The 12204-nt window shown below is 42.4% G+C and overlaps 1 protein-coding gene across 1 annotated transcript in view; it reads left to right on the top strand.

The window, feature by feature from the left end:
• Positions 1-2515, top strand: part of CCDC71L (coiled-coil domain containing 71 like) — a 3239-nt gene extending 724 nt beyond the window's left edge. Inside the window, exon 1 of the mRNA XM_041405526.1 lies at positions 1-2515. This exon is cut by the window's left edge and continues 724 nt beyond it. Coding sequence (XP_041261460.1) covers positions 1-445 — 445 coding nt within the window. The 3' untranslated portion in view covers positions 446-2515.
• Positions 2516-12204: the final 9689 nt, after the last annotated feature.

Genomic DNA, 12204 nt, shown 5'->3' with positions numbered 1-12204 from the left:
CCCCGGGGGGCGCCCCCGCCGCCGCGTCGGCAAGCGGCGCCTCCCGGCCGCTGACGGCAAGAGCCGGGCCGGGGCGGCGGGCGGCAGCGCCAAGCGGCGGAGGCGGCGCCGCAGGAGGGAGCGGGGCAAGCAGCAGCCCGCGGCCGGTGGCCCCCGCGCCCAGGAGGAGGAGGCGGCGGAGGCGCCGGAGGCGCCGGGCCAGCAGGCGGACAGCGAGCAGGGCAGCCCGGCGGCGGCCGCCTGGGAGCCGTTCGGCGGCAAGTCGCTGGAGGAGATCTGGAAGGCGGCCACCCCTCGCCTCACCACGTTCCCCACCATCCGTGTGCGGGGCAGCATGTGGAGCCGGCGGAGCCTGGCGGCGGCGCGGCGGCGGGCGCAGCGGATCCTCGGCGTGGACCTGTCCCCCGTGGTGCGGGTGCGCCGCTTTCCCGTGGCACCGTCCTGAGCCCGCGGGGGCTCCGCTCCCCGCGCCTCACCTTGGCCGCGGTGCGGACAAAGAGACCGGTATCAGTCACCTGTTTACATTGCTTTTGTCTGGATCGTGTTCTGCTGCTGCACTTTATGGGCCGCTCGGGCGGCGCCGGGCTCCCCGCCGTACGGGGGGCGGCCTGCCGGGCCCCGGCCTCGCCCCGGGCTGGGGCCGCCTGACAGGTATCACGCGTGGGGACCAAGTTCCACTTCCACTTTTTTTTCTCTCCCATTGGGCTACCTCACTGGTCCAGAAGTCCACCCAAGAAGTTATTTTCCAAAGGAACTTACTTTCATGCTTGTATAATAAAGCACCATCTGATTCTTGCTATTTTTTTTTCCTTTCCCCCCTTCCCCTTTTCCGATGGATTATGTATGCTTTGTGGTGTTGCACTAGTATGTGCTCAGGGTATTTTGAATCCCAAGCATTCCCAAGTTTCAGTTTACTCTGATAAAGGATGCGTAAAGAATGGAGGTTCAGGACTTGTGGCTGTTCTTGATGGTGCAAAAACTTTTTAAATTTTAATTTCATGAGTTTAGTGATATATAAAGATGTATCGCGCAGTATAATTGTTACACTTTTGTATCTAAAGTCATTTTTAAAGTTTTCTAGTTGAACTAAGTAATTGTTTCTATGGAGCACCTAAAGATAGAATCATCCTGATATTTTATAACCCTGTTTACTTTAGGGAAGCTCATTTGGTCAACCTAAGTGAACTTAATAAAAGTCAAAGAACAAATGGTGTTTCAGTTCAATGAAACTGCGCAGGGATGGGTTTCTGGTGAAGAACACCACCACTGAGGCACTCTGTGTCAGTGAACTCTGGCTTTGAGAAGAATATAACTGCTTATCAAAGCACTGTATAGGTGTCTGGAGGTGAACTATGATCCAGCATTGGTACCGGCAGCCATAAGTGAGTAGCTTGCATGACACAAATATGATACTGAAGTGCCTCTCTCTGCAGAAAGAGTAAAACTTGATATCTGGTCACTTGATAACAGACACTCATTGTCCTGTGGTTGTGAGATGGTTAATGATGGATAATCGTGTTTAATATAATTACTTGCACATAATTTTTATAAACCTTTCATGGGTTCGTTCCACAGTAGACTGATGAAAAATTCATTATGTAGCTTGATTATTTTGACTGAAAAATAATATTTAGTCATTTTATATGGTAGGCAGTCTCTCTTTAAACTGATTTATTAAAGGTTTTTTTAGCTCTTATGCTTTGCAGTTGGTGTGTGAGGAGCAAAGGTGTGTGTGAGGGAGAAAGTGATTGATTATTCTCTTTTTACATTAATTTTTTTATGCTTGCAAGAGGGTTGAGAAATGCTGGGTAATACACAGCTTATGTTCCAACTGTCCTGGCAGATGGGACTAACCAGTTTTCATAGTGGAATGAACAACCTCACAACTTGCTTTTGGAATCATTTGGTGATTTAAAATTCCTGATGTCTCTTGACTCCTTGTTGTCTGCCTTCGACAAAGGCAGTAAGACATCTTGATGGTCTAGGGGCTACTTGTAAAAACTTGCTAGTGTTAACATAAAGCAGCCAGCTTCTTCTAAAAACCTGTATATTTTGTTGTTTTTTTTCTTACTTAATGAAACTGCAAACTCCTTCCAAACTAATGCTTAATCTATTCTACATCCCTTTGGCTTTTGAAATTGTTTACATAACGTTAGACTGTCTGCTGATGGCTGCAGTAGTGCCACGTTGCATTTTAGAAGTGAATTAAATGAAAGTTCAAGGGTGCATGTTGTTGTGCCGTTCCTCTGGGTATAATACCTGCTTAACTGTGAAAGCAAAATTGGCTTGATTTAAAACCCAGTAAGGCAAGCTGCAGAGTTACCAAATGCTGAAGCTCCAGGTATTTCAGTTTTGAAATTCTACTGCAGAAACACAAGACTATCGTTACTAGTTCTTAAAGTGCATAGGTGATTTCAGTGCTCCTACTGTCAGGTTGAGGGACTTTTTAGTATTGTTTTCAACTCTGTAGAAAGATGATAAAATTAAGGCTTTGGCTTGTGCAGATTCTTAACTCCTAAACAGGCGCAGGACAGGCTAGCTCAGATTTCAAGGGTGGGGGTTAAGGCTGCCAGAGGTATGATATGGGAGACACTGTATTGAATTTGTGCTGCCTTGTTTGGAGGCATATCCTGATACCTTCTGTGTAAGAGCAAAATATAGTGAAGTAACTTATAACTCTGTTGAGTGACTCTTGCTGTGAGGGCTCTATGAGTAAGACTTGCTTACTTTTCTCTTGGTTGTGCTGGGACTTCTTGGTTTAGAAGTGGGAGCTTTATTGGGGGTATAGTGTGTTTTGTTGATACCATGTTAGTATGTTGGGTTGAAGTTTTGCTGATGTCTCACCTCCTCTGACAGCTGCATTTATGGATTATTAACGGAGTTATTTCAGTCTGTGAAGTCAGTTAAGAATGGGAAATCTTTAGTCGGGTTTTCTGACGATGTAATGGGCTGAAATAGCTCAGCAAAGGTTCTGAGTACAGGATGGGATATGAAAGCCAGCGGGTCACAGGGAAACTAGACCAGCTGATGTCATGATCATATTCATGGCAGTTTGTGGCAGTCCAGGACAGGCTTGTCTGTGGTCCCGCCAGTTTCCCCCCATCTTTTTCCTTCTCAAAGGTGCTATTCACACCTACCTCTCTGTGTTCATCTCAGGAAACTAAGCAACCAGAAAACTCTTCAGTTTTAGGTTTGGCTTCTATTCAACCTTCTAGCTGTAGAGCTGATCTGAGGAAGGTTGGGAAGAGGTGTGCAGTATTGCCACAATATTGAGTTAGTTAACTTTAAACATGATAGAAGTAGTTTTTTTTAAGAAAAGGGATGATACTATTTTTGTATTCTACATATATGTGTGGAGTTGGTAATGTGTAATGGATGAGACAAACCTTCAGTCTGGCTCCATGTGGCTGTTCCTGCACCCACACTGAGCAGTGTGAGAAGTGTGAGATGCTTGATTTAACTCAGTGGTTTCAACATCCTGTCACATGGGGCTAATTCTGAGAGTGACAAAATTCAGGCCCAGAATAAATCCAGTGTACAATGCCCATTCTACTTTAATCAGCACGGATAGTCTCATATTAAACAGGAATTTTGTGGTAGCCTCTGTTGCTGGTTCCCTCCCTTCTGAGCTTCCTTTATAGAACATAATATGAGCTACTTTCTTTACTAGATCTCAGTTTTCAACCAGTCACTCAAAGGTTACTGAACTTCAAAATGTCACAGAGCCAAAAGTGTTGGACGATGGCTCCGGGTGTCAGTTGAGGCGACCATTGGTCTAGCATGTTGCCTGGTGTAGTCTTTACATGCAAGAGACAGTGCCTTCCTCTGAGTCATTGCACAAATACATTGTTAGGACTAAGCTAATAAAAGGAGAATGCAGTGCAAGAGTTCTCCCAAACTCTATTGTTACATAAAAGTTTTCACATCAAAAGGATCAAAGTGTACAACTGGTCCCTGAAACTCTCTGTTGCTGGTCTTTAAACAACAAAAAGTCTTAATATGTCCAAACTCTGTGCAGAGCATCATTGCATTTGCAGAAGGCAATTCTAGTACTTGGATTTTGCATTGAAGGGGTAGGGAATGTTGAGTGTATCTGTATTTCCTTACCTATCAGAAGCAAAAGGCAGAGTGAATCTGGTTTGAAGATTTCAGCATTGATCCCAAATAATTGTTCACTTACTGCTTCTTCAGCAAGGTGGAGTCCTGGGCTCTTTATGCTGTTTAAAATGGTTGACTTATGGTAATATGTGTTGGCTCAATGCTGTACTTCAAGCCCAAAGTTTGCATGCCTATGAAGCCAGAAATAGAGAAAGCATCTCTATTTCCTTTTGGCCCAATGGACCAACACAAAATTTTGATTTGTATGTATGAGTGAAAACCAGTGATTTGGGATTGAACAGAAGCTTTTGTTTGATTTGAAATGTTCAGATTTTGCTTGTGTCTATAAACACAGAAAATCTGGAAGCAAAGGACTAGATTGCCAAGAGTGAATGGAAATACCTCGTGGAAATGAGGCAATTCATATCAAAAAAGAAGATAGATCCTAGACTTAAAAGACACAAATTTCAGTGTCCCCTTTGTCACACTTCTAAGGGTGAACTTTGAAGTTCTGTGTTATGGAGAACCATGCCATAAGAGTTTGAACCATTAACTCTGTACAATAAATACTCCCTAAGTGAGAGAAGATTACTGAATATCACCATTTTTAGGTAACACCTTGCTTCTTCATCCACTATTTATTTTAGGTGAGCGTAACTGCTTGAACCAAAAATACTGGGGCAAACCCAGAGTATTCTGTGGTAGGCAATCTGCTCAGGTGGTGACTCCAAATGTTGGAGTGCTCCTGATGGTTTATTCCTGAACTATAATGAGGCATCCAGTATATGGGGTGGTAGGACTGTGTAGGAGCATTTTAGAGCACGTCTTATCCCCAGTCAAGGCAAAGTGATTTTTTCATACTGTAAAAATAAAGCATCTATCTATCTATCTATCTATCTATCTATCTATCTATCTATCTATCTATCATCAATGTTAATACTTAAATATCTTCATAAAATTACAAAAAAAAATCTTGCCACTATTTTAAAAAATGTTTTCCAGGTTGATTCCAAGAATAGAGTCTTATTTATCCATTTATTTACTGTAAAATTACTCATGAAACTGCTAAGTACTACTCAACATTATAGGAGATGGAAGAAGTGGGCCTTCATTCATGCATTCATGCATTTTTGCTCAAACAGCCAAACAGAAAAGTCTGTGCTTCCCTGTACTTTCTGCTGTGCTTTAAGAGAGCTTCCATTTTGGCTTTCTTTCAGCCTCCTTATTTGAGACTATAGAAGATTAACATTGATAGTGTTGAAGTTATGAGATGATAGTGTCAAAGGAAAGCCAAGACTCTTGAACTGCTCTCATTGTTCTGGATTTCTTGTGTTAGAGTCTGTGTGATCCAAGATGCCTTTTCAAAGTATTTTTGAAAAAGAAGTTGCTTTGCATCTCCCCATGAATTCCTAAAAATCCTAAAATGAAGAAACTATGTTATTTTTTTTCCTGTCCAGTTGAGTAGTTGAAATAACAACCATCCACTTTATATATCCCAGAACTGGTAAAGTAATTTATAACTGAACTTATCCCATGTCTCTGTAAGGTAAATGGTGAAAAAAGAACCTAAAATTTATTTTCATAATCTGCATGTCAGATTATGTAGGAAGCTGACACAATACATTTTTCCCCTCTAAGGGTGTGTGTCTACTCAGCTAAAGGGAATTTGTGCCACAGTTTGGGACCAGCGATGCAAGTTTTCTTGCAATAGAGCAGAAAGTGTGGGTTAGGGCATGGTCCCCTATCCTATCCTGTGTTTACCCTTCGTTCTTCCCAAGCTCTGGTGTAAGGTTCCAAATAGCAATGATTTCCTAAGTATACATATATAATTATGTATAGCAAAGGCTAAATTTTACAAGTAGTATATATAATTATGGAAGCTTGTAATTAATAGTAGTGTATGTATGTACTCATGCACACAGGCACTCAGCCCCCAAAGCAATTCTCCTAAAGAGGCTTCTGTTGTGGGTTATCTGTCCAGTGCCATTGGAACATATATTCTAAAAATGTCCCACATTTCCATGGGTCAACAAAACTGTCCCAAGGCCACAGAAATCCCTCCTGGAATTTACCTTGTGTACTTCCTAATGGTTATCCCATCCAGAAACCCTTTCCAGTAAGGTTTCTGTGGACTTCTGCCTCATGGTAAATCCACAAATAATAAAGATGTGGTATAATCTCCACTTAGCACTTGTGGTCTTGGGAGGTTGTGAGGGGAATTCAGCTCTTCCAGAAGAATGGGTATCCAATTTTTCTTTTGCTTTCACAGTGACAGTTTGAGAGAGGAAGCAACCAGAAGCAGAAAATCTTAAACCCAATATTTTTTCTTAGGAGAAATACTAAAGTGCAGTTCCTGCTGCTGTTGAGTGGCCTTCAGCAGGAAGGGTCACACAGTGCAGTCACAAAATGCCTTCCAGTTAAGTACTTTTCCCAGGAAAAAACATAGAGCACCTTATCCTGTGAGCAGACAGAAACAGTGCAGTGCTGATTCTGAGTGGGCTTTAATGCGGTTGTAAATGTCAGGTGTGGTTTTTCGTAGAAATTATCAGTATTTTGTAGCTTAGGCTATAAAAAGGAATAGTCAGATTTTCTTTTCATTCCTAGATCTTTCAAGAAACTCAAGGTTTTAATTTTTTAGGAGCTGCCTAGACTATTTTTTTTTTTTTTCCCAAAGATATATCAGTTGCTCAGGAAGTTGTGCCTGTGGAACACAAAATAACTCAGGTTGGAAGGGATTTACAGAGGTTAACCTTGTTGAACAACATCCTTCACAAGCAAGCACAAATAAAAGATGTTTTGAAAAGTGTCCTTTAAAGGCATCCTAACTACTCATAAAAAGAGAAGGAATAGGGAAGAGAATTAATTAGAAGCAATATGGGGGCAAATTTTCCTGTATTGAAATGTATCCCAGGGTCCTGAGGGAACTGGCTGATGGCATTGCCAAGCCACTGTCATATTTGAAAAGTCATGGCAGTCAGGCCAAGTTCTTGGAGACTGGAGAAAAGGAAATATCACTCCTATTTTTAAAAAGGAGAGAAAGGAAGACCCAGGGAGCTACAGAGTGGTGAGCCTTTTCTCTGTGCCTGGAAAGAGCACAGAGCAGCTCCTCATGGAAGCAAAGTTTAGGTGCCTGTGCAACAGGGGTGAGCTGAGAGATCACTGAGGGCAAATCATGCCTGACCAGTCTGGTGACTGCTATGGTGGAGTGACTGCAATGGTCAAGGGAAGACCAACCAGTGCCACCTACCTAGAATTCTGTAATGCTTTCAACACGGTCCCACACGACATCCTTATCTCTTAATTAGAGAGATGTGAATTTGAAGGGGTGAACTGACTGGTGAATAAGGAATTGGCCAGATGGATGCAGCCAGAGAGCTGTGGTCTGTGACAGGTGGGATGGGGCTTTGAGCAACCTAGTGTACTGAAAGGTGTCCCTGTCATGGCAGGGGGATTGGAACTAGATGACCTTTAAGGTCCATTCCAACCCAAGAAATTCTATAACTCTATGAAATCCACCATGAAAAAAAGATGGTGCTAATCTTTGATATTGTAAAATCTGTTCATTGTGACCATAATGTCATTTGGAGCTTTTTATCATCTCAGCTTGTATGATAAAATTAATGATGCTGAACAGAAACGTCCCAATACTTACTTCTGGACAAGTGGAAAGAGGTAGAGGGGAACGTGGAGTAAATTTTTGTCAATTTTTTTTTAAAAGTTATTCCATCTACTTTACTACTACCTTTGTTTTATGATCCAGCCTTTCACTGCAGCTCCATGTAATTTGACAGAATTCCTGAGTGCTGTGAGTTGTGCTACAGAGAATATACCCTAGGTGCTCTTAAAACATATTAAGTATTTGAATACTGACTAGGTACATCAAATGTGCTCATTTATTAGCAATAAATAATGATCTTCTGTGTAACAAATGTGCATAAATTACTTCCATCTGCACATAAATTTCACCTCATTGTCCAGTATCTAATGGAAAACTTTCTATCACACCAGGTGTCTTAATAATTCCCTGGTGTTTTTGTACCCTTCTGATTTGGCTTGACACTTATATCATTGTCTGTTAATTCACATCCAGCTTCCTCTTCCATATTTTTACTGTATGTAAAAATCCCTTTCCTATTAAAAAAAAAAATCCTAATTTCTGGGATCACGGACTACTTGAAGCAATTTGAATGAAACAAAACCTCTTGGAATTTGGAGGGCTGCCTGAAATGATCTTGAAAAATAAGTTTGTCTTAATGAAAAATGTCCCATTAAAAGAAAAGCACAACGCAGCCTGTTGCTTTTACATGACTTATTTTGTTGACATTTTTATAAAAACATCTTTTATTTTTGCAGACAGTCTTTCATTTAACTAAAAGCTTCCATTCCAGAAACGATAATGGAGGTGAAAGCTACTTAGACTTTTTTTGTTCATTATTTGAGTAACTTGGTTTTTTTTCAAATGCAGAACAATATATCTATGAGCGCTGGAAATAATTTATTTTTAATTGTTATCTCCATGGTTTTCTTGCTAGTAGTGTGTAATGCAGAGCTGTGTAAGTACCTACCTAAAGGGATCATGAAACATGTGAACAGGTCAGCTGGGCAGGAGGGTCCTTGTGTTGGGCACAACTCTGGCACACATGACAGGATATTAGGATTGCTGTGTCCTCCCTGCTGATGCTTAGCCTTCCCCCTCTCCCATGGCACTCCTTCCCTGAGAGAAGGTGGCCTGAAACATGAGTCTGTCTGCATGGTGTAGGGCTTTTTCTTGGGCATGGAATGTAAAATACCACCACATCAGAATTGCAACTCCTGCCTTGCCAAAATGCTACAGAATATCTGGAGTGCCAGACAAGGAAATAATATTTCATGTCAGCAGTGTTGCTAATTAATGTGTAAATAATTTTGCTCACTTTCCACCTCACAAAATAGGCCTACAAAAATCAAAATACTTAAAAATTATATATATGTACCTGCAACTTATACAAGTCACAAAATATCATGCTTTCAAGATTTTCTTTGCTTTCAGGAAGAACAGAATCTCATTTTAATTTTGGATGACAAGTAAGTTTTCTCAGTCTAGGAACATGGACGGTAAGAAAAACAACAAATACCATGATCCTGGCAATAAAATCCCAGAGTTGGCAGTCGTGGGTCAGACAAGACAAGGCTTGGGAGGGAGCCAGACCCTGCCTGTGAACAGGAGCAGCAGGCTGGAGACAGTTGTCTGGAATCTGTCTGGGCAGCAGGCACCCCAGGAGATGAGAGAGTCATGCAGAGAAGCAGCTTTTTGCTGCTGTGGGAGCTGAACTTCGGAGCTTGTTTCCACTTAAAGGGGTTCCTGTTAGAACTGCAACCAGCAAACCCTGCCCATGAAGATGAAAGCTAGACAGCTTCCCAGAATAGAATTACTTGAGGAGAAGAGAGTTGCTGCATGTATAAGAATATCTATATTAGAGCATTCATTGACATGGTTATGGGGTTTGAGAATGGGTGTGTGGTTTGGTTGGTTTTTTTTTGTTGAGTAGCAAGGCTATAGGAGGGGATGCAGGAGCAATGTAGGGAGACACAGTTTCCCTTTCTCTACTCAGAGTTTTGAGTGATTGAAATTAGGTCAGATCAGGATTCCCCAGATGTTAGAACCTGTGGGGAAGTGCAGATGACCTTTGGTAACAAAGCAGTCTTCTACTACTCCCATGAAAGTTGGGAATGCTTATGAAAATTCATTTAAAATTGTATGGGTTTGCAAAGCCCAGAGCACATCCCGTTTCTGGCTCTAGGCTTCTTGTGCACAGAAATTCCTTCACACACACCAATGATTATTTTGAGGCTAGCTGGAACATGAATGTGGGGACATGTTACAGAGTTTCAACCATATTAGCCATCCATTTTCTTTTCATCTTGGTAGCTGCAGTTTAGACATCAGTCATCTGGGCTGTGCTTAGGAAGACCAGAGTTTCAGGACATCTCATGATGGACCACTTTAATTCAATCCAGCTCATGTCAGTCTGTCTAGACTATGTAAAGGAAAATTTGGAAGCATGTGATAGCATAATGCAGGTATTTAAGGTTTCACCACTCCAGGCAGGCAGGTCTGGAATTCAGCATTCACAAACCAGCACGAGTGGTAGAGGGTGCTGGGCTTGAGCACAAACTCAGACCCAGAACTGATGAACAGTGCAGGCATAGCCAGAGAAAGGGCTGGCTGATCTTGGAGATGAGGGCAGCATCTGAGGGCTTTGACAGTGTATTGCACCCCTTTACTCACTTGTGCCTGCTCCCTGTGCCAGTGCAAAGAGCAGAGCTGGGCCCAAAGGCAATGACTGCTGTTCGTGTAGTGACCTACTTCAGCATGTGGTTAGCAATGCTGCAACATCCCAAATGTGTCTCGCTGTACAAGGGACCTGCTGCATTTTCAGGTTTCCTTGCAACTGCTGGACCTCAGTTCTTTGTGACTGTTTTGTTCCTTCTCAGACACCTATGTCATCTTCTTTCTTGGAAACCCTGACTTGTCCTGCTTTCCCCAGCCTTTGCTGTTCTTCTCTATTTTTTTCCCTTTCCTACTATTCTCTTCTGAGGACATCAGCATCCCAGAAGACCAGTGGATTTGCAACTGAGAAACTGATGCAACCCATTAGCTGTGCTTCAAGAGGGCTGTCATTGTACCCAGAAGCAACATAACCCATGACAGGACCAGGAGGCTGCCAGCTGCTGAACGGTGCCTCAGTTTAATGAAGATTACGGCCTTGCTCTTGAATATACAGACAAATTCCTGGGGGTGGCATGGCTCAAATGTCTCCAATGCAGACAGCTCAAATCAGTCTTTGGTGGGAGTAAAACACCATACCCCTCCCACCTTCCCTCTCTCCCTCCCTCCTTCCCTCTCTACAATGGGGGAGGAGGTGATAAATGTAAATTGTCTCACGTAGTGACTAAAGGCATGGGCTTTCCTTTTGTCTTTACAAATCCCACAGAGCTGATGCTAGGGCTGTGGCTGTATTCCAGACAGAATATATGTCCCCATAAAACTGTGCTCAACAGCTCTCAGTACTATTGAAACCACCAGCATGTTAAAACACCTTGTTACTAGTGGCAACCATTTTCTGCTAGTCTAATTTTTTTCTTTTGCTTTCAAAGAATGGGAAGGGATAAAATAGCATTTTAAAGGACACTGGAAAGAATGGGAAGGGATAAAATAGCATTTCTTGTTTGCTTGGGAAGCTCCAGTGTCCTTTACACTCCCGCACAGGTCAGTCTCCCCTTTGCTGGTTTTGCAGACCACAGCACAGCCAGTGAATTATCCCCTCAGCAGCCTCTGGTGCAGAGGCTTTTCAAGACATCTGCCATAACCCAGATTTCCCCATGCTGGTACGTGTAAGCACAGCAGAGCTCACAGCCTGCCCAAATGTGCAATGTGAGCCCCACCTCTCTTGCTTTCTGTTAAGTAGTCTCTCAACCATCCCCTTTCTCCCCCAGCAGAATTATTTTGTCTAGCTCAGAGATAAAAATAGCTTGCTGTTTTCTAGGGACAGATCCTAGAGAGATGTTCTCAAGAGAAAAGCACTGAGCAGCAGAAAAAATAACCAAAGAAGTACAATTCCATGATAAACCAAGTACCTTTGAATATACCTAGGTGGTCTGTGGATACAACTACCAGAACAAAGAGCAACAATTTTTGCTTTTCCAGACCATCTTTTTTTTGGTTGTTTTTTCTGCATCTGTCAGAATAGGCAAGTATTTCCTCAGGACTCACACCCCTCTGGGCTTGATCCATAAAGCACTGGGAATAGGGCATCTTGAGAGAAAGTTTTGACCCATTTACAGTTCACAGACCAGAAAGACCAAAACCCACCATCTAATGTGAAGTGAGATCAGCTGGAAGGCTGTGTTATGAGGAGATTATATGCTCGTGTGTGTTTTCCCACAGACTTTTTAGTTCTTGCCTCACATAATACCTCCTGCAAGAAAAATGAAACCCAGTTGCTTATGTAGAGTTTCTAATAACCCAAAAGTTTTAAAGATAGCTGTTGGAATACACTGAGTTTCTGAGCACCGCTGGAGAACCTTAACTAAAGCAGGACTTAAAAACATAGCAGTGACATAATT

The sequence above is a fragment of the Onychostruthus taczanowskii genome, unplaced genomic scaffold (assembly GCF_017590055.1).
Source record: "Onychostruthus taczanowskii isolate IOZ18803 unplaced genomic scaffold, ASM1759005v1 scaffold23, whole genome shotgun sequence".
In the NCBI taxonomy this organism is placed as follows: Eukaryota; Metazoa; Chordata; class Aves; order Passeriformes; family Passeridae; genus Onychostruthus; species Onychostruthus taczanowskii.
Note: the sequence above shows the minus strand (reverse complement) of the source record. Positions and strands in the feature narration are given on the sequence as shown.